The sequence below is a fragment of the Coenobita brevimanus genome, chromosome 70 (genome assembly GCF_032717465.1).
Source record: "Coenobita brevimanus isolate Jiangsu-jjx chromosome 70, ASM3271746v2, whole genome shotgun sequence".
NCBI classification, from domain to species: Eukaryota; Metazoa; Arthropoda; class Malacostraca; order Decapoda; family Coenobitidae; genus Coenobita; species Coenobita brevimanus.
In genome coordinates, this window is record NC_137023.1 from 54,545,438 (window position 1) to 54,568,824 (window position 23,387).

Below are 23,387 nucleotides of genomic sequence, written 5' to 3' on the forward strand. Positions count from 1 at the left end.
ACTCCACATACATTCCTCACCAGGCCCATCTCCACTGCTCTCACTCTTGACTTTTCATTTTCATGCCACACCATAATCTCATATCCATATGTTAAAACTGGCACTAACACTCCTTCATGCAAGCCTCATGCAGCTGCAACACTCAAGCTTCTGCTTCTTATCAAGGCCTTCATTGCACCAGCTACTTTTCTTCCTTGTGTCACTCTACTTTCCACTTCTTTTGCACATTTTCCTCTCTTTTCTATCACTGCACCAATTCCAGTCTCTCTCCATTCACTGTAACATCACATTGGGAGTCACCTTCTCTCAATAACCATTACTTTGCTCTTTTCTACATTTACTCTCAAGGCACAACACTCACAGACATCAGCAAAACTCTGCACTGATCATCCAAGTTCTTGTTCGGTATTTCCAAGTAGTACTGCATCATCAGCATACAACAAATTTTAGATATTCCATCCATCACCATTCATTGTCAATGCCATCCCTCTCTCCATTACTCATGTTTTTTACTTATCACCCCATATACACACACACACACACACACACACACACACACACACACATATATATATATATATATATATAAATCATGGGAACATCACACAATCTTGTCGCATGCCCACACTGATCGTGAACCATTCACTTAGATGCCCATTAACTCTTACACATGCTTCACTACCATCACAAAAACTCTTGTTGGCACCTAGCAGCTTACCATCTACACCATACATGAGCAAACCTTTCCACAATCCTTCTCTGTCCACTTTGTTGTATGCTTTTTCCAGATCCATGAATGCCATAAACACCTCATGATCCTTCACAAAAGCCTTCTCCATTATCTGTCTCACTGCAAATATTTGATCCACACATGCTCTGCCACTCCTACAGCCACCCAGTTCGTTACTCACTACAACTTCTGATGCACTATCTCTCTTACTTTCTCTATAACCTTCCCTACAAACACTCAACAGACTCCCATCCATCCATCCATCTATCCATCATCCAATCCAACGTCACCCCATAAAGGAGTGGAGGAATCCGGGGCTATGCAAGCTGGTCCTGACATTTAAGATGAGAATGACCAGCCTCACTCATCCCTGAGTGTTGTTACGTGAGCAATAAACCTCAACCATCCCTTAGATATAAACCTTCACAGGCTCAATCTGACTGAAGCAATTTCAATTACCAGCTAAACCACCAGGCACCATAATTTGGTTATATGGTTACCACCCAGCATAGTAAATGGATACCTAGTGTACAGGAAACCATTTGGCTTGTCACTCAGTGTAGTCACCCATAGGCAAAAGGAAGAGGAAAGAATGAAGGAAAGAAGGATAGAAGAGGGAGTGTAAAGTCACCTGTAGGCAGAAGAAAAAGAGGAAAGAATGATGGAAAGAAAGACAGAAAAGGAAGGATGGAAGAAAGGAAAGGGCAAAAAAGCAGACACCCAAAGCAGCCCGACATCAAGTGAGTGGAGTATGCCACAAAAATTCTTGCATCCACTTTGCCCACCTTCATTTTTGTACAGAGGTACAACCACTGCTTTTTTCCACTCTACCGGCATAGTTTCAGTCATCCATGCCTTCTTACCTACCTCCAACAAGCACTTCATTCTGTTCTCTCGACTACATTTATTCAATCCCAGCTGCTTTCCCATTTTTCAGCTGTTTCACTGAGTTCTTCACCTTTGCGAGTCACATTTCCTGGCACTGCATTTCTCTGTACACCCCCAAAATCAATCATGTTTACAGTCTCTTTGCTCTCTCCATTCCCATTCATCAGACTTTCAATCTTTCCATCTCTATCACCATCTCCTATTCCTTGCTACTTCCTGGGAACCCTCTTGAGAGCTGACCATGAATGAGCTACAGCATATCCAGGCTACATGATCCATAAATGCTTCTTTCACTCCATTTCCTTCTTGTTCACACTCTTTACTTCCACACTACAAAGTCTCATGGTTTTCAAAAATTTGGCTCACTAATACTGTTCCACTCTTTACTTCCACACAACAAAGTTGTATAGTTTTAAAAAATTTGGCACCTATTTAGGGACATCCCATGAATATCAATATCACTTCTCTATCCTTCATCATTTCTTTTTCTTCGTTTCGTTTCGTTTTTTGTTTCGTTTTTAAAGGCTCCAACATGCTTGCATGTGTCGGCCTTGGTCACCTAATGGCGGCTCTCCACGCTGCACGATCCATTGCAGCCTCCCTGTTCAGTTCCTTAACCCTAAGGTCATACTTAATGACCTCGTCCCATGTCTTTCTACATTTTACACGTTCACTAACCATTAAGCACCTTAACATTACCCACATAGACTACTCTAGAGATCCCCCTCTAATTAACATATAATTCAAACACAGTAACTATTGCTCTGCTCTTACAACTTCCATTTAAAATTTTCTTAATGAGCATTAAGTCATTAAGTGTGACCTCAGGGTTCAGGGACTGAACAGGGAGGCTGCAATAGATCGTGAAGCATGGACAGCCGCCATTAGGTGACCATGGCTGATGCATGCAAGCATGTTGGAACCTTTAAAAACTAAACAAAATGAAACGAAACGAAGCACTCATCCACAGCTTAATTCTTTCATACGTGAGCTTTCTTTAATTCTTATCATTTACATTTCCCAACAATCATTTTTATATTTACAGACTTCTTCATATAGTGGTTAATTATATGCTGAAAACTTAAGAAATCTTAAATGCTCACCATTTACTTTACCTCATTTAATGTAGTACTAGCCTTTTCATCCCCCTGCCCTCCAAGTACAATTTCTCTTAAAATGTTCAGAATGAGCCAGAATTAGTTACCACATCTTAAAGAGCAGCACATTTGGATAGCATAGACAAAGTTAACTAACTAAATCATCAGTTACTATGCAGCTTACCGAAAATTTAAGTCTGTGTGGAACACTTTTGACATGGGCTACCAGGGTGTTGGAGCTCATCTTCTTGCTGCAGATGACACAGATGTAGTAACAGGTGTCCAGGGTCATGTCTGCCATCTGCCTCACCTCCAGCACATACTGCAGCCCTGCAATTTCATTGAGCATTTTAAATTTGATCAGTGGTCTCTCCCATCTTCCCCCTCAGCCTACTTTTCTCCCCTAAAGGTACCAGATGTGTCATAATCTTTTCAGTGATGGCTTTTTACTTTATTACTGTCAGACAATACTATTCAACTATGGAAGACATCTCTTAATTAGAGTTCATGAAATCATGTGCACCCACAGACATAGGAACCAGCTACACATCAAGTGGCTGGCTGGTGATACCTGGTAACCTGCCATAGTATTATCATCATCAAACTCATATCCTGTGTTGCTCAATGAGAAGCATAAGAGCCCAGGGCTAGGCAAGTTGGCCTTGACATTTATAATGAGTGACCAGCCTCACACATCTCGAGTGGCATTACATGAGCAATAAACCCAAACCACCCCTTGGAATGCATATAATTATGAATGAACTTCGTCACTTTTAATGGCGTTCCTGGTTAGCTGCTGTAGTTTATGGTACAATTATTAGGGGAAAAAAAAAAAGGAATAATTGTCAACAAATATGCACGCAAATTCATGTTTAATTATTTGTACTTGTGTTCCTCACAACCTTTTTTTCTTAAAGGCGAGGCAATTTTATTAGAAAGAAAACATTCCAGATTTGGCAGCACCTTCCTCCCAGGCTAACTACACGATAATGTAAAGCCAGCATGAATATGTTATTTGGTCCTTAGAATTAAGAGGTTTTAATGCAAATGTACTTTACAGTATGTAGGCTAATATATTCTTATTGTTAAAGGAGGGGAAAATGATAATGGAAAGTGACTGAAGGATATGTCGGGAAAGGAGGTTGTGCATTTTGTAACTCGCATTTCAAACACAAATACATACATAAATGTACATGGTATAGAGGCTGCGTCCAGCCTGACTCTAACAAATACGTTTATGTGAAGCTACAGAAAGTGGTGAATGTTTTTGATGTATCTGATAGAGCCAGGATTCCGGGGGCTTGAATGATGAGTGAATGGAAGTGTGGCCCATTGGACTGGGCTAATTTGGGCTGTCTGGACATTGCTACTCCTCACCCAGTCCTAGAGTGGGAAATGAAGTCCGGATGATGATGATACAGAGGGGACGGGGATCGTGTTGAAAGGAGCTCACAGAGATCGTGCTGAAAGAAGCCTGACTGATTATGTGCTCATAGAGAGGTCGATGCTAGGAATGGTTGTTGATACAAAAGCCATGAGAGGACAATGTGGAGGTCTGTCATATCAAATGATTGTGGTATGCAAGATTAATCTGAGGAGTGACTTGGACCAAGAGAGAGAGGAGCAGTCAGGGGAAAGAATGAAAGTTGAAAGGCTGAGGATCAAAGAAATGGCAGATGAATACAGGTCCAAAGTAGGGGAGGATTTAGAATCAGTGAACCGGAATGAAATGGATCTGGACAACCTGTAGAATGCACATATGGATTGCTTAGTTAGAAATGCTAGAGCGGCGTGTGGAGTGGCAAGAGTAACAACAAAAAAGAAAGGTATGGCTCGGTGGGATGAGGAGGTTATGAGAGCAGTGGAGGAAGAGAGAAGAAGTGGCTAGAGTGGTTACAGGACAGGGATTCAACTGAAATAAGAACTGAATACACTGTACTGTGAGCAAGAAGCACGTAAAGAGACTAGTGAAGAGGAAAAAGGAGGAGGCAAATGATGATCTAGGAAGAAAAATGAACACAAACTAATCTGAAAGTAGGAGGTTATTCCAGAAAGAGGTGTCGAAACGTAAAGTGAAAGCGGAAAGAAATGTGAAGGTGTGAAGGATGCAGGTGGTGGACTTAACCTATGGGGATGAAGTAAGGACGAGATGGGAAAAATATTTTGAAGGCCTGATGAATGGGAATAGAGAGAGCAGAGCCACTGTGAACTTGATTGGTTTTGGGGGTGTGCAGAGAAGGAATGCAGTGCCAGGAACTGTGACACTTGCACGGGTGAAGAGCGCTGTGAAGCGGCTGAAAAATGGGAAAGCAGCTGGGGTTGATGAGGTGTATGCAGAGATGATTAAGGGTTGTGCAGAGAGCAGAGTGAAATGCAGCAGAGTGAAATGCTTGTTGGAGATATGTAAGAAGGCATGGATGAGTGAAACTGCCAGTAGAGTGGAAACAGGCTGTAATTGTACCCCTGTACTAAAATAAAGTGAGCAAAGTGAGTGCAAGAATTATCGTGGGATAAGTTTTTTGAGTGTAGTAGGGAAGGTATATGAAAGAATTATTATAAAGTAAGAGAGATCTCAGAGGTCCTTGTGAGTGATGAACAACGTGGCTTTAGGAGTGGCAGAGGATGTGTGGATCAAATATCTGCAGTGATACTGACGGTGGAGAATGATTGTGAGAAGGACTATAAAGTGTTTATGGAATTCATGGATCTTGGAAAAAGCATAAGACAAAGTAGACAGAGAAGGATTGGGGGGGCGGGCTGTGCATGTACAGTGTAGATGGTAAGCTGTTGGGTGCCATCATGAGATTTATGATGGTAGTGAAGCATGTGTAAAGGTTAATGGGCATCTATGTGAATGGTTCACGATCGATGTGCGCGTGCATCACGGTTGTGTGATGTCCTCACGGTTATTCAATATACACATGGATGGGGTGATGAGAGAAGTAAAAACACAAGTAATGGAGAGAGGAACAGCGTTGGTAATGAGTGGTGATGGATGGCATATCTCAAATTTGTTGTATGCTGATGATGCAGTAATACTTGCAAATACCAGACAAGAACTTGGTGGACTAGTGAAGAATTTTGCATGTCTGTGAGCATCGTGCCTTAACCCCTTCTTTACCGAATTTCCGAAATGTGCAGGTAGGTAGGTGGGGACACCCACCATCCACTCACTCAATGTAGTACTGCTCTCGGATGTCTGCCCTGTCCTCTCCTCCATCCTTGTTTCCTTCCATCTTCTTCTATCTTTTTTTCCTTCATTCTTTTCTCTTCCTTCTGCCTACGGGTGACTTTACACTCCTTCTTCTCTCTTTCATTCCTTCATTCTTTCCTCTCCCTTCTGCCTGTGGGTGACTCTACACTGAGTGACAAGCCAAATGGTTTCCTGTACACCAGGAAACCATTTACTACACTGGGTGGTAACCATATAACCAAATTTTGGTGCCTGGTGGTTTAGTGGGTAATTATTGTGCTCCAGTCGGATTGAACCGGTGAAAGTTTATATCCAAGGGGTGATTGGGGTTTATTGCTCATGTAATGCCACTCAGGGATGAGTGAGGCTGGTCACTCTCATCTTAAATGTCAGGACCAACTGCCTAGTCCTGGGCTTCTACGCTCCTCATGGGGCAACGTAGGATTGCACTCAAAATGAAATTTCGGAAGGGAACCGAATACGATCATGAGTACTAGGGTACTCATGATCATTATAGGGGCCTATTGGGCTTCCTCTTCCTCGGTTTGGGTGCTTTGTGATCTCATGTGTGATGACATATGGCAACTCTGTCACTGATGCTGCACTCCCCTGCCATGGGGCATAGTTTTATGAAAATGACTCAGATATGTTGTATAGGTCATAGTACTCTATATATTTTGAATTTGGTATATATAATGCCCTATAACATGTAATATAATATTGCCAGACACAAGTCAAGAGTGAGAGCAGTGGAAATGAGTTATTTAAGAGGAGCCTGTGGAGTCACGTGGAGAGACAGGCTGACGAATGAGGATATAAAGGAGCGTTGTGGTGTGGATGTGGATGTGATAGGAAGCGTTGTGAGGAACACACTGAGGTGGTTTGGCCATGTGGAGAGGATGGAGGGTGAAAGATTGACGAAGAGAGTGTATGTGAGTGAGGTGGAGGGTGGAAGAGGGAGGGGGAGACCGAGGATGAGATGGAGGGATGGGGTGGAGAGGTATATGAGAGAGGGGGGTGTGAGTTGGGAGCAGGGCAGTGAAATGGCGGGGGACAGGGCGACTTGGAGGCGATTTGTTTGTGGCCACCCCAAACGGGATTGAGGCGTCTGGCAATAGATAGATAGATAGATAATGCTTCTTGGTAAGGGGACTCTCACTAGCTTTCCAACAGTTGTGGTACCGCGGGAAAGTGTGTGGGAGCATGCCATAGTGTTTTTCAAGCAGCAGCAAGTGTCAGTGCTTTTGAATTTACTTCAGTGCCATGGCATCCTACGGCAATGAATCTGACTTGGATGGTGATTTAGAAGTGTACGACAATAACGAAACACAATGACATAACTGTGAGTGACTGAAGAGGAGTACATGCCCGAGAATGACGATGAAGTGAGCAATAGTAGTGGGGAAAGTGATACTGATTCTGGTATCAGTTTGGCCTGGAAGCACATCACCCCACCCCCCACCTACTTTTGACCTGCCTGCCTCCTACCTCATTCTTCATGGATCTTCTTCATACTGTTCTTACAAGGTAAATAATACAATCATTATTCTCCTCCCTATTCATTGATTTACATCTCTATCTACTATATTTATCTGTATATTGTATGTTTACTAAATCGGTTGGAGAGACATGTAACATTATCATGTACATTATTTTAACATATCATAAACACATCTTGTGGTCAATATCTATTTACCAATACAAAAATAAATAATATAAAGCAAAACAGAAACAATGTAATGATAAAATAAATACTACCCCACGAAAGAGCCACGCCTGGGGGAAATTCGGTTTGGCAGGGGGGGTAGCTGAGTGGGGGACGGGGGGGATGCGGTAACGAAGAGGTTAAGAGTAAATTAGAAAAGAGTAAAGTGATGGTTACTGAAAGAGAAGGTGCCTCCCAGTGTGATGTTACAGAGAATGGTGATAGACTGGAATTGGTGAGAGAGTTCAAATACCTTGGTAGTGGTTAAAAAAAAAAAAAAAAAAAAAAAAAAAAAAAAAAGTGCAAAAGAAGTGGAAAGTAGAGTGACACATGGAAGGAAAGTAGTTGGTACAATGAAGGCCTTGATAAGAAACAGAGGCTTGAGTGTTGCAGCTGCGAGAGGTTTGCACGAAGGAGTGTTGGTGTTAATTTTAAAATACGGATATGAGACTATGGTCTGGCATGAAAATGAAAAGTCAAGAGTGAGACCAGTGGAGATATGACTGCCGAGGAATGTATGTGGAGTACAGAGGGCGGATAGGATACGAAACAAAGATGTGGGGTGTGGAAATCGGTGGACACCAAAACCGAAAAAGTATACTGAGATGGTGTGGTCATATGGAGAAAATGGATAACAACAGAGTGGTGAAAAAGGTATATCTGAGTGAATTTGAAGGAGAGAGGAGGAGAGGTAGGCACAGGAGAAGGTGAAGCGATATGGTGGATGAGTGTGCGAGGAAGAGAGGTTTGGAAGTCGGTGAGGCTAGGAAACTGACAAGAGATCGAGCTATCTGGATAAATATTGTGAGAAGAAGTGCATGGTCAGGTATTTAGCACCCTTTTTAACGTGACAGCATCCACACTGACTCTGTCAGGTACGTGTATGTGAAGCTACAGAAAGTGATGAATGTTTTTGGCATATCAAATAAAGCCAGGATTCCAGGAGCTTGAATGGTGAAGGAATGGAAGTGTGGCCCATTGGATTGGGCAAATCTGGGCCGTCTGGACACTGCTACTCCTCACCCTGCCCTAAGGTGGGAAAGGAGGTCCGGATGATGATGGTGATGATGATTGTTAAAGCAATGGCTACCATGACATAATGAAGTTAACTGAAATCAATCAGTGACAACAGTTTACCATCCTGATTTGCCGCCACCACCACAACAGGTCGAAGGTCAGTCAAGTCAGGGTAACCAACTGTTCCATCCCATTATCACCTAGACATACAATACACTTCTATAATAAACTTAATTTATTAGTCAGCGACCTCATTATGCCTCCCACAATACATAGAATGTTACTATGAGGTGTAAGGCTAGCAGATCAAACCCAGATTGAGTGATGCATCTCCATGCAATATTACTTTTACAGCCTGTTTGATGTGCAACAGGGAATATTTGGTGGAAAATAATATCAACAATTCTCCAAACAATAAAATATAATCACTAAGCCATTACTTTTACTGACATGTGTTAGATGAAAGCTATGTAAAGACAAAACTGAAGTGACTGCTTCCTCAACCCGAAACCCTTCATCTTAGAACTTGTTGCACTAAAATAAATTTGATATATGATTCCCATGTACGTGGTTCATGATATCTTTAGCTACTGGTGAAAAAAAGTACCATATACATTGATATTACTTCCATTCATACTTGTAAAGCATCAGAATCATCAATAATAATGCCAACTGCCTAACTGTCAAACGTGCGGATTAACATCTCACACTTCCCCGTTTATCAATTTGCCATTATAAATTATTTCCTCCCTCCCTCTGCCTGCTTCTATGACTGTCCTATCCTCTGTGTATGTGGCATCTCACATTTTTGTTGTATCTACATGACCATAAATATTTTCTAATTGGTGTGTATATTTGTTCTATCTGCATGGATCAGTAAGCTGAAAAACATCACGGCGTAAATGCTTTCATTATAATCTCCTTTTTGCACAATGGAAACACACTGTAGCAACTGCGATTTCATAACATCTTATCACTGGTCACTCACACTACTTGCACTTTATCACCCTTCTCTACTACATTCCACAATGGTGACCTCTGTCAAGCTTACCCTTCTTATCACCTCCCACCACTATGACTTCTTGAAACCCTGACTCGCAGTCCCTTACCACTAACACTTGCAATAAATCCATGATAGATAGTTTACATAACCATAAATAATTATATGTAAAACCATGGTTTGTTCGTTGTCTCACGAAGCAAGGATGATGGCTATTTATATTTTAATTTGTACACTACTCACACTTTATCACCCTTCTTTCCTACATTCCACATTGGTGACCTCCGTCATGCTTACCCTTCTTATCACCTCCCACCACTACAATTTCTTAAAACCCTGACTCACAGTCTCTCACCAACTCTTTGCTATAAATCCATGGTGGGCAGGTTACATAACCATAAATTCATCCATCATCCAATCATACACTGCCCCATAAGAAGCATAGAAGCCCGGGGCTAGGCAAGTTGGTCCTGACATTTAAGATGAGAATGATCAACCTCACTCACCCCCAAGTGGCATTACATGAGCAATAAACCCCAATCACCCCTTGGATATATCCCTTCATCAGCTCAATCCGATTGGAGTGCCGTAATTACCCACTGAACCACCAGGAGCCATAATTTGATTATATGGTTATCACCCAGTGTAGTAAATGGTTTCCTGGTGTCCAGGAAATCATTTGGCTTGTCACTCAGTGTAGAGTCACCCACAGGCAGAAGGAAGAGGAATGAAGGAAAGAAATACGGAAGAGGGAATGTAAAGTCACTCGTAGACAGAAGGAAGAGAAAAGAATGAAGGAAAGACAGAAGAGGAAGGAAGGAAAGAAGAAGAGGAAAGGGCAAACACCCAAGAGCAGCACTACATCAAGTGAGTGGATGGTGAGCGTCTCCACCTACCATAAAAGATTATATAAAACCTACCATGGCTACTTCATTGTCTCAAGAAGCAAGGATAATGGCTATTTATGTTTTAATTTGTGTGTTGTGAAGAATATCTCAGTGTCTGCACCACACTAAATATCAGGGAAGGTATATACCACAATATTTGCCAATGTTAAGCACGTATCCTTAACCCCTAAGGTCCTAAATGGCCCTGTGGGGGTTTGTGTTACTTTGACACCTTGGCTTAAAAAGCCCAGCAGAGCAATTGCAATAAAAACTGCTTTCAAATTTTCCCATTTCTTACTTGATATAACTTACTCCAAGACCACCCCAGCTACGAGTTGAGAGGGAGGGAGGAGGGCTCTAGCCCACCAACAGAGTGGGGAGTAAGCCCCCCTACCCTGTCACTCCCTCTGCCTACCCCCTCAGTTGATGCCTTATGTGACATATCCCACTCTTTCTACCCTTCCTACTGCCACTAGAGCATAGAGGTGAGGTTTGGCTGTAACAGTACCTCCTCTCCTGCACCCCCCCCCCTCCACTCACCTTACCCCCCTGGCTTGGCTGCTGAGAAACATATCCCTCAACTCTTCTCCTTCCTACTCAAATGTGCAGATAAAGGTGATATTTCCACGCTCTACACTCCCTCCCTCTGGAAATCCCCCACCCTCCCTCCACCATCCTCCTATCCTCCACTGTATTACTCCCCTATGCCCTCGCATGACATCGAATGAGGATTCATTTTCCGACTTTACTGCACTTTGTAAACTAAAAATATGACTTTACTTTTATTGCAGCAATACCTAGTGTATGTATAATAATGTGTATGTTAGTAGCCCAATGTAATGTATATTATTGGAAATTTACCATGTATTACTGTATTTTACTGTGGGTTACGTCTCTATGACACTGCTTTTTAACACCTTTAGCATTGTAATTACTGTATTTGTTTTCCTATGGTAGGTGTAACATTTTTACACATATAAAGCTGTGTTGTACCTTTATGTTACAGATATATCATGATATTTTATTATATTATCATGTTTGTAGTATTGAATTCAATGACGAATGTATAATTCTATTTTTTGCATTAAATTTTTTTTCCCAGGAATATTTTTTTATCAGGATATATTTTTTGTTCAGGTTAGTTAGGCAATGTTCATTCATGTCTAGGAACATCACTCACCTTGAATATTGTGAGTTTTGACAGGTGAGTAACCATAATGAGGCCATTTTCTACGACGTACCGCCTCTCGCTAGGCTGGGAAGGGTAACTATTTTTTCTTTGCTCCGCTGCTGTGCGAAAACTACTCGGTCAATATGGACAAGACTTACATCTTCGAGTGTGTAAATTCCTGCTCTTGAAATATATGCCATAAATTCTGACACTTGCAATATCTCAAAAACACCCCATTTTTGTAGTTCAGGAGGGGTGGGGGGGGAGGGGGGGGTTGAGCGATTTGCGGACTTCAGGGGTTAAGGATTCTTCAAGTTGCATATGTAACATGCTTAAGAGATAACAATACTTGTATTAACAAAAACGGAAAGCATGACGGTGGAATGAGTGAGTTTATGGTGAGTGCGAACTAAGGTAATGAGGGAGCAGACTTGTGGATGGTTAGGCAGCTGGCATTATTGATGATGATTCTATGTTTTACAATTATGAATGGGAGTAATATCAATGGATATGGTAATTCTGTTTACCAACAGCTAAAGATATCACGAACCACAAGCATGGGAATCATACATCAAATTTATTTTAGTGCAACAAGTTTTAAGGTGAGGGGTAGTGGGTTGATGAAACAATCACTTTAGTTTTGTCTTTCCACAGCTTTCATCTGACATGTGTCAGTAAAAGTAATGACTTAGTGTTTATATTTTATCGTTTGGAGAATCACTGATATTATTATCCACCAAATATTAACTGTTACATACGAAACAGACTATAACAGTGTCATAAAGACTTTGTAGTTACTTGTAGAGAAGTATATTTTAGACTTGTGGTCGAGCGGCTTTTATATCTTGTAGTAGTTTCCCCACCAGATGTCATGTAGTGACGGGAGAGGTAAAGAATAGTATGGGACTATTTTTATTTGTCTTGGAAATATTAAACAGGTCTTTCTATGGGAAGAGTATAAGTCCCGGGTAGCTACCTCCCTGTCTCGCTATCTCTCTCTCTTTCTGTTCTAAGGCTAATCTCCGTCTCGACCTCTCTCTAGGGTCGCTTGTCTCCTTCTAAACTCTCTTTCCTAAAATCTGGTGTAGCAGGGGTGTGTCACGTGTGTTCCTCGTGGATCTTTGTTCACGAGAGGACTGCTGACAGCTAACTGCATCATCTCCTTACTGGCTGCTGTCGTCAGCTTTCCTGTGTTAAGAGTGTGTAAGCATGCTTAGCACTGCTCGATTCTCGCAGACACAACACCTTCTCATCATTTGACTTCCTGCTTCTATCTGTCTCTCTATCTATCTATTTATCTATCTATCTATTATGATTTGCAATTATAATATGGAGACCTACCACAACAGTAACATTGCACGGCAATGTATCACTTTTATGGAGGCCTCAATCAAGGTTTGATCTGCTAGCGTTACACCTCACAGTAACATTCTCCGTGTTATGGGAGACATAATGAGCTCGCTAGCTAATAAATTTAGTTTTAACTCATTACGTCCGGGGGTTGTTTTCATTACCCAACCCACCAGCAGGTGTTTTTCTTAAAAATCACTGTTATTTAAGTCACAATTTCTCGGCTAAAACTATAATATAATAGTATAATAACATAATGCTATAATCATAATAATAATACAATAACAATAATACTACAAAACACTAGATCATGTATACATGCCACCCGGATGTCCCCAGGTTGTCATGTATACATGCCACCCGGACAGGATGGGTTACTACAGAAGTGTATCATACGTCTAGGTGATTTGGGATGGAACAGTTGGTCACTCTGACTCAACTGGTCTCTGACCTGCTGTGATGGAGGTAGCTGAGCAGGATGGTAAACTCGTCACTATTTGATTTCAGTTAGTTACCTTCGTTATGTTATGGCAGCCACTGCTTTAACAACAGGAATATTATCTACATGCTGTGAAGGTCATTTGCATTCATCACCTAGTCCAGTGTTGCCCCATGAGGAGCATAAGAACCTGGGGCTGGGCAACTTTTGCATTAAAACCTCTTAAATTCCAATGACCAAATGTTATACTGTATTCATGCTGGTCTTACGGTATCATGTGGTAAGCCTGAGAGCAAGATACGGCCAAATCTGGTATGTTTTCTTTTTAATAAAATTCTATCACACCTTTAAGAAAAAAAGCTTGTGGATCACTAGGATGAATAAAAAATGTGCATACATAACATCAACGATCTTTCCTGTTTTCCACAATGACTACACAATAAATATACAGCATCCAACCACGATCACTCTTACAAGTGACGAAGTTCATTAACAGAATTCTACGCTTTAATACGGCAGGTTACCAGATATTGCCAACCCTCCATCTGACATGTAGCAGGTTCTTATGTCAGTAGGTGTACCTGTATTTCATCTCTTATGGAGTGCTCAAACTGAACAGCATAATCTGGCGGCAGCAAGAATAAAAGCAGTCCTCATAATATAGGGTTTACACAAGATTTATATCAGCTTTCAAACTGTAACAATCTGAGACAGAATGACAGCAAAACTTTCTTTATGGAACTCTCTCATTGGGGATGGCAATGGTACAGCTGAGGCTTTCTATGAATTGAATCAATGACCCAGGGTTAATGCCAGCTTAACACTTTCCAACAGTTAAACTGCTTGGAAACATACACTGTACCTCAGATATGTGGCAAAACTAGTAATGCAGTTGTGTGGAAATCTCAGCCTGAATCTGGACTGTGAGGATATAAGGCTACAGCAGCCTTTTGACACATTTCACTCTATGTTAGTACATCCCTGGATCAAAACATAAGTCTGTAACTTAAGTCTGTATATGCACTACAGAATTTCATGTTTCCTATAATTTTGTATTGTGTTGCTTACATGAGGTCTCTTCAGAAAGTATTTGATCTTAGACTCTTTGAAAAATAAATAGCTTGCCTGTTGAGCTAGGACACTAATCCCCCTCAAAGTAGGCCCCTTTTGACTTGACTGTCATGCATAGCCCAGAGTTCTTTCCATTGCCCTGAAACATTTATCAGAGTCAGTTTTCGGTATCTCCTGCAGATGCTTCGTCGCATTCATCATGATCTTTTTTCTCGTCTCAATCGGGAACCTTTCAGTGGAATTTTGAGCTTGGGGAGTAGCCAAAAGTCACACACAGCCATATCTGGTGAGTAAGGAGCCTGCGGGATGTCATGCTAGGCCAAAAATTCCTGAATCAGTTGAGAAGAAAAGGCAGGGGGTGTTGTCATGATGCAGTTACCAACTTACCATTTTCCAAATGTCTGGTCTCTTCTGCCGAACTGCATCACAAAGACGACAGATAACATTAAGGTAGTAATGCTTGTTAACAGTCCAATCTTCTGGTACGTATATATGATGCACAACACTGCAGTAGTCGACAAAAACCTGTCAAAATGAAAGTGTATTGCACCTTGCTGCGGACCTTTCGTCCTTTTTATAGCGAAGGGCAACCCTGCATACTTCCACTGGGATGACTGTGCTTTGGTTTCTCGGTAGTACCTGTACACCCAAGTCTCCACTGATAACAATCTTCAAAAAGTCTGGGTAACGCTCTGCGCACTCCAACATCTCTCAAGCAACGTTCATCTGAGAGAAATCAAGACAAAATGCAATGAAGCACCTGCAGATGCTGAAAACTATCTATCTATCTATTGCCAGACGCCTCAATCCCGTTTGGGGTGGCCACAAACAAATCGCCTCCAAGTCGCCCTGTCCCCCGCCATTTCACTGCCCTGCTCCCAACTCACACCCCCCTCTCTCATATACCTCTCCACCCCATCCCTCCATCTCATCCTCGGCCTCCCCCTCCCTCTTCCCCCCTCCACCTCACTCACATACACTCTCTTCGTCAGTCTTCGCCCTCCATCCTCTCCACATGGCCAAACCACCTCAGTGTGTTCCTCATAACGCTTCCTATCACATCCACATCCACACCACAACGCTCCTTTATATCCTCATTCGTCAGCCTGTCTCTCCACGTGACTCCACAGGCTCCTCTTAAATAACTCATTTCCACTGCTCTCACTCTTGACTTGTGTCCTTCCAACAATGTCCAAGCTTCACTTCCGTACGTTAGAGTTGGTATCACAATACTGTCATGTAGTAACTTTTTCACTTCCATGCTCACTTCCCTGTTTCTTATCACTGCTTTCAAGGAACCAGCAACCTTTCTTCCCTGCTGTACCCTTTCAAGCACTTCACACTCCAAACCTCCATCCTTACTCATCACACTACCCAAATACTTAAACGTACTCACATTTTCCAATTCCTCACCATCTAACCTTGCTGTACATTCACTAACTTCACCTCTCTCAAAGACCATCACTTTACTCTTCCCTACATTCACCTTTAGGTTCCGTTTCTTACACACTCTCTCAAACTCATCCACCAAGCCTTGCAGCTCCCCTTCGTCTTCACTCAACAACACAGTATCATCTGCAAACAACAGTACAGGGAGTTTCCAAACTCTATCCTCTCTCACCATGGCCACTCCAACATCCACTACCCTACCTTGTACCTCTTTTATTACCCCATCCATGTACAGATTGAACAACCATGGAGACATGACACATCCTTGTTTCAAACCAACTTTCAAAGAGAAAAATTCACTTAGTTCACCATCCACGCACTGCAGCCTTCGCACCATCGTACATACTCTTCACAGCATTCAACAACTTCCCATCTACTCCATATATTCTTAACACTTTCCACAATCCTTGTCTATCCACCCTGTCATATGCTTTCTCCAAATCCATGAAAGCCGCATACAACTTCTTTCCCTTCTCTAGAAACTTTTCCACTAAAGATCTAAGAATGAATATCTGATCTACACAACCTCTTCCCTTCCTAAAGCCTCCCTGTTCTTCTCCAACTAATTTCTCTGTTCTTTCTCTAACTCTGTCTATAAGTATCCTACCATACACTTTTCCTATTATACTAAGAAGACAAATGCCCCTATGATTACCACACACTTCTTTTTCCCCTTTTCCTTTGTACAAGGGAATAATTATACCTGACTTCCAATCCTCCGGGACTCTACCTTCCTCCCAGGCCAATCTGCACATCTTCCACATCCATTCTACTACTATCTCTCCCCCATGCTTCAGCATTTCACCACACACTCCATCAATTCCTGGGGCTTTCCCCGATTTAACTTTCTTCATTGCTTCCACAACTTCTATCCTACTGATTTCTTCCTGTCTTCTCACCTCCCTCCTTCTCCCAGCCATTCCCCAGCCACTTATACTTGCATTACTTCCATCCTCTACGTTCAACAATTCCTTAAAGTGTTCTCTCCATCTGCTCACTTTTTCTCCCTTCTCCACTAGTAATCTACCATTTTTATCTTTCACTCCCCTGCTAACTTCACTTCCACCCTGTCTTACTCTTTTCACTTCTCTCCAGAACATTTTCTTACAGTCCCTCCACTTTACACTCAAATTCCTTCCAAATTCCTCATCCACTCTCTTCTTACTCTCTCTTACTAATCTTTTCACTTCTCTCTTCTTTTCCACATATAACTCTCTCTTCCGCCTCTCAACTTCTTCCACGCCCCTATTTCTCACCCATTCATTGTATGCTTTCTTCTTTTGTGCCACAGCCTGTTTCACCTCTTCCAGTCCACCACGCTGTTCCTTGTACCCCCCTCCGCCTTCTCTTCCTTCCACACACCACATCACATGCTGCACATATTTCTTCTGTAAATAACTTACACACACCTTCCACGTCTCCCATCTGCTCCAATTCATATTTGCCCAATCGTTCCTCCACTTCTCTCTTATACTCTGCCTTTTTCTCATCCTCTTGTAACCTTTCCACTCTCCTTGCAACTACTCCTTCCTCTCGTCTTTCCCTTCTTCTATTCCTCCATCTCACTTGCATCCTAATTCTGGCCACCACCAAGTAGTGGTCAGAAAGTCCACTCCCCCAACCTCTATACACTCTTGCATCCTTTACACATCTTCGCATCCTTTCATCCACACACATAATCAATCATTGCCTTCCTTTCATTCAGTTCACCACCCACCCTTCTCATCACTCGCCATGTATACCTGTGGATCATTTTATGCCTGAAGAGGGTATTGGCTATCACCAACCCCCTCCCAGCACAAATGTCCACTAACGCACTCCCATTCTCATCTATCTCGGCAGGCACACCCCACTCACCAACTATTCCATCCACCTTCACATTCCCAACTTTACCATTCATATCACCAATCAAAAACACTCTCTCATTCCTTCCAAACTTTTCCATGCACATTTCCACATTTGTCCAGAACTCTTCTCTCACTCTTCTAGCACGATCTTGCGTTGGCGCATACACACACACAATCGCCCACATTTGTATTCCAACTTTCAACTTTACCCACACAATCCTTGACCCAACTGATCCATACTGTCTTATGCTCTTCTTCCATCTTTTACTCACAACTATACACACTCCTTCCTTTGCCCTCTCATTCTCATCTACTCCTGCACATATACCCCATCCATACTCCCATTCTCTCACACTTTCTCCTCTCCATTTTGTTTCAGTTATTCCACATACATCCACTTTCGCACCCTCAAGCACCTGGACAATCTCTCTCTCCTTCACCTCATCATTCGCTCCTCTTACATTCCATGTACTCATTACCAAGTCCTTTGTCCGGTCCTGGGTCGTCATCGTTTGGTCAGTCCTTGTCCGAGGCTTCTTGTTTGTTTTTTTAGTTAGTTGTTTTCCGGGGAGGGGCACTAACCCTCCGCCAACCCTTTTAGTCGCCTTTTACGACAAGCAGGGATACTGGGGGAGTATTCTTGAAAACCCCCCTACCCCCAGGGTCAAAACTGACTTTGGAAAATGTTTCAGGCAGTGGAAAGAACGCTGGGTTACGTGTGTCACGTCAGAAGGGGTCTACTTTGAGGGGGATTACTGTCCTAACTCAACAGGTTAGTTATTTTTCTTAGAGCTTAAGGTCGGATACTCTCTGAACAGACCTTGTAAAGGCTCCAACATGCCTGCATGCATTGGCCTTGATCACCTAATGGTGGCTCTCCATGACGCTCAATCTCCGGCAGCCTCCTTATTCAGGTCCTTATCCCTTAAGTCACACTCTATGAAGTTGTTTCAACCCCCCCCCCCCACAACCCTACCCCCAACATTCGCACTTCTTACTTTCCGCACTCAGCTGTCATCCTTCATCATCTCAACATGCCCAAACCATCTCAATCTACCCCTCCTCATCACAGCACCAATACATTCAAGTCTCATCCTTCTTCTTAACCCTTCAAACACAATCCTAGCCCCCCCAGCCCTTGCATTCAAGGAAGCACTACACATTCATCTAATCAGTGTCACTTACAGTGTTTTGGTCAACAAGTATCCTCTTCCTTTACTGCCAATGTCTCACTACCATACAGCATTACGCTCCAAACACATGCTGCATACAAACATCGCTTAGCAAGGGGGGAAAACCCTCTCATTGTTCTGAGAGGGAACAGCTCCCCAAACTTCCCCCAACCACTCCTTACCCTAGCCACAAAGCTAGCTCCAGCCCCACCTCCATTGCATAACATGTCACCCAAATAACAAAACTACTTCATACACCTAAGAGACTCTCCAACAAGATCAGTCCTTTCATGCCTGACAATCTCTACATGCTCTCCCTGGCACATCACACACACGAAATCAACGTTATTTCATACCCTACCTCTGATATCACTAAATGTCTTGTGCACCCACTTATCACACACACTGCACAAGATGGAGTTACTGTATTTCCCGCATCTTTATGGCAAACTGCACATGGCCACACTCCCTCTGCTTTGACAGTACCACCACCAGCCCAAGATATCATCAGTTTTGTTTTATCTGCATTTACTCTCAAACCCTTGTGCCCCACTCCATCTCTCCAGTTCTTAATTCTTTCCTTTGCCTTCCTTTCATTCACTGCAACCAACACAAGTCATCAGCATATAACATCTCCCATGGAAGTTCATTTCTGAAGTACGTGGCAGATCTTCAAGCACCATGACAACAATAAGTGGCTCCAGACTGACCCCTGATGCCAGCAAACATTCACAGAAAACTTGTCACTCCTCCATTACCTCTCATCTGGTTGCAAGCACCCACATATATAGCCATGATTGCTCAAACCAGCCACTCCTCAATCCTATGCTTTCTCATTGCCTACTTCACCACCTCTCTAGGGACTGTCTTCCAAATCAACAATAATAAAATAAAGTTCCCTTTTTTTCCTATATACTGTACTTTTCCTGAAGCTGTTGGACAATGAATATGGCCTCAGTGGTCCCTTTGCCTGGCATTAGAGACCTTATAGAAAGAGAGACTGGACAGCTGGTATGTTGGTTCAGCAAATGGATGTTTGCTGGGCATCATTCAAGTACGTATAACTTACCCAACAATGGAAGATCCTTGCATTTATCCACCAGAGTCTGCGCCAATGGAATCTTCTGGTAGTACTTTGGAACTTCATCCTGAAAAAGCAAAAACTATGAGTACTTTATAGAAACACATCATCCTTATAAGAGTCAATAATGATAATGATAATAAAAGTCTACATTCAATACATCACATCATGAGGAAACACGAGGCATGCAAGCCACATACATATACAGCTTAACAAAACTAAGATTCTTCCAAAGAAACATGGAAACATTAAATCCTGAGCTACAGCAGCCGCAATTTACTTCATCCAAACTTTTTGTGTCACTGGAAATTCCACGTGTCATTTTCAAATGGTATTTTTTCGCACAGAAAATAAAAAGTATCAGGATTGTGTAATTGGGTGGAGCTCTTCTCTATCATTGTGGGGACCTTGGACCCACTGCTTGAGGCTGGTCGTTGGTGTTGGCTCCTGGAAGCTAAGGCTTTCGGTGAGACTTTCTGCTTCATGAATCTTCTCTTTACTTTTATACTTTCTTCATGAACTGACCTGAAAAGATATAAAGAGAAGGATACAGAAAGGCTCACTGAGACTTGGTAACAGTAAAGTTAAGCTGTTTATGCATAAATTAGGTATAAAAATAAAAATAAATTCCAGTCCTGCATGCCTTGAGCTTCCTCTTTTGCGATGACTACTTTTTTTTATGTCTATATACTAAACTTAGCTAACCACTAATATTACAAAATGAGAATTCAAAAAGTTTAACCTTTCCAAAAATTTGCAGAGTACAGTATTGAAAGTTTTAAATATATATGTATACACCAATCTATCTATCTATATATATATATATATGTACTGTGTGTATAATAAAATAGACTAAGTTAATGCATGGTACCAGAATTGTGCAAATAATTTCAAACTGGAGGTTCCCACATAAAACATAAAGCAATATGCGTCAGCTTAACTTTGTACGGGCTACTTTCAAGCGGATACATAATGATGATATTTAGCATCAATAAAATATGGCCTTGGAAAATGTCAAAAAATGTAAATTACTGAGGCAGAGGCCCTCTGATGAATGATTTAGTTCAGAAAGCACTTCTATTTAGATGTCTTAAGAGTGAACTTGAGACCTTTGACTTCTCACTGACAATTGCGAGGTATATATGTAAGCATCTTTCCATCCATCCACCCAGCCATCATCCAATTCTATGTTGCCCCATGAGGAGAGTAGGAGCCCGGGGCTAGGAAGATGGTCCCGACATTTAAGATGAGAGTGACCAGCCTCACTCATCCCTGAGTGGCATTACATGAGCAATCAACCCCAACCACCCCTTGGATATAAACCTTCACTGGCTCAATCCAATTGGAGCACAATAATTACCTACTAAACCACCAGGCTCCAAAATTTGGTTATATGGTTACTACCCAGCATAGTAAATGGTTTCCTGGTGCAGAGGAAACCATTTGGCTTGTCACTCAGTGTAGAGTCACCCACAGGCTGAAGGAAGTGGAAAGAATGAAGGAAAGAAAGACAGAAGAGGGCCAATAATGTAAAAAGAATATGGACTTAGCATGTCAGTTTACTGTCCTACACAATTTCAACTTCAGAGGATGCTCAGAAAGCATAGCCATGCCTGGCCCAAACTTTGTCCTTGACCTGTGATCTTGACTTCTGATTGACTGATACTCAAATTGAGGTGGTAGGTGGTGGCAACCACCATCCACTCACTTCATACAGTGCTGACTACTACTTACTTCACCACCTTACTCATTCTTTTTTTGTATGTGTCTGCCCTCCTGTCTTCCTGCTTCTCTTTTCAGCTATGCCATTTTTTATGACTTTTGTCACCAAATCAGGTAGTTCTACGATGAGTGAAAAGCCTAATGGTTTCCTGTTACCTAAGAAACCATTTACAATGCTGAGTGTATTCATATACCCATAGAATGGTGTATGTGGAGCCTACTATACTATGGTGCCCCTGTTAAATGGATGGAGGCACACAAATGCTGCATCTGTCTGGGGACCAAACTTCCACACTCTTCCTGGCACATTGCTGTGGCGAAGCGCCATCTGCCACATGGGAACATCGGTTCACTGCATGAAACTGCCCTGCAGAGGCAGTTGTTTGCCTGTGGTTGATGGGTCCCTCAGCCAGACAGATGGGGGTTGCTCAACACCACCATTAAAATCAAGTGTCTCTTCCCATTACAACAAACAACCTATGAGTGAAGCTTGATTAAAATCAGATCAGGTATTTATGAGATACTTTGTTTAGAAAGGGACTGTCACAACAGCTATACTTCTGACGTCTCTAATAGAGCATAACTGTTGGCATATGTCTGTTAGCGAAGCGATTATACGAAAAGCCAAGTCTTCCGCAGCAATGTAAGTTAAGGTATTATATATGTACTATGGCAGCTGGCTTGCATTTACTTGATATGGGTAGGCAGCCCAACTCAATGAATTCATAAACTGTGTTTTTTAAAGATGAAGTGTAGCTTATCTGCAGGATCAAGAAACATGCCTTTCATCACAAGTAAGTGAACCCACCCCAACCCAATTTATATATAATGCAGAGGTATACAGCAGGTGTGGAAGGCTTCTGACAAATAAGGCGTAGAGTGCACATCGAGGTACGTTGAAGGAGTGGCTGTGTTTGAGTTAGAGAACATTTATGCCACTGGGGGGAACCTTGACAGTGCAAGCATGCATGCACACATGCAAGGCCTGACAGTATTTCTAAAACATTTTAAATGTCCACCCCAAGGGGAACTGAACCCACACCAGGAGGGTTGGTGGATATACATGCTACCAACCCAACCATCAGAGGTTACAGTACTGCCAATGACAACGTATGCAACCTGCAGTATTGGTAATACCTCTGTAGCCTTTAATGGCTACACTTGGCTCTTCTATGATAAATATCTGGAACCACTCAAAGGCTATTTCTCACAAGTTTTAAATAGGTGCAACATGCCATGACTGGAATCATGGCCAAGAAAAAAAGAAGAAAAATTAAAAAGTGCTCTGTTCATGCCCTGAGGGATGTTTTTGGTGTTTTTTGTTACATACGCTTATGAAAAAAAAAAAAAAAAACTTTGGTACCACTAGAATGCAACTTTCACAACAATTTCAAAACGGTATGACATGTCATGATTAGTTCTATAGCTGAGAAGACACAGTGCTGGTGTTCCTCGAACAGGGGAAATTTTCAAATTCATACAGGGCAAGAACTTTACACAAATATTTTTTACCTGAAGTACAGTTTTCTTGCTTGCTTGAAAAAACTATTGATGAAATGATTGGTGAA

General features: G+C 42.1%; 1 protein-coding gene across 1 annotated transcript in view; it reads right to left on the bottom strand.

Annotated features, from left to right (window-relative positions):
* Positions 1-23,387, bottom strand: part of LOC145406452 (uncharacterized) — an 80,318-nt gene that overhangs the window by 41,966 nt on the left and 14,965 nt on the right. Inside the window, exons 4-5 of the mRNA XM_080277608.1 lie at positions 20,086-20,164; positions 2,900-3,045 (exon numbers count right to left, since the gene is read on the bottom strand). Of these exons, the coding sequence (XP_080133734.1) occupies positions 2,900-3,045; positions 20,086-20,164 (225 nt within the window). The remainder of the gene's footprint in view (positions 1-2,899; positions 3,046-20,085; positions 20,165-23,387) is intronic.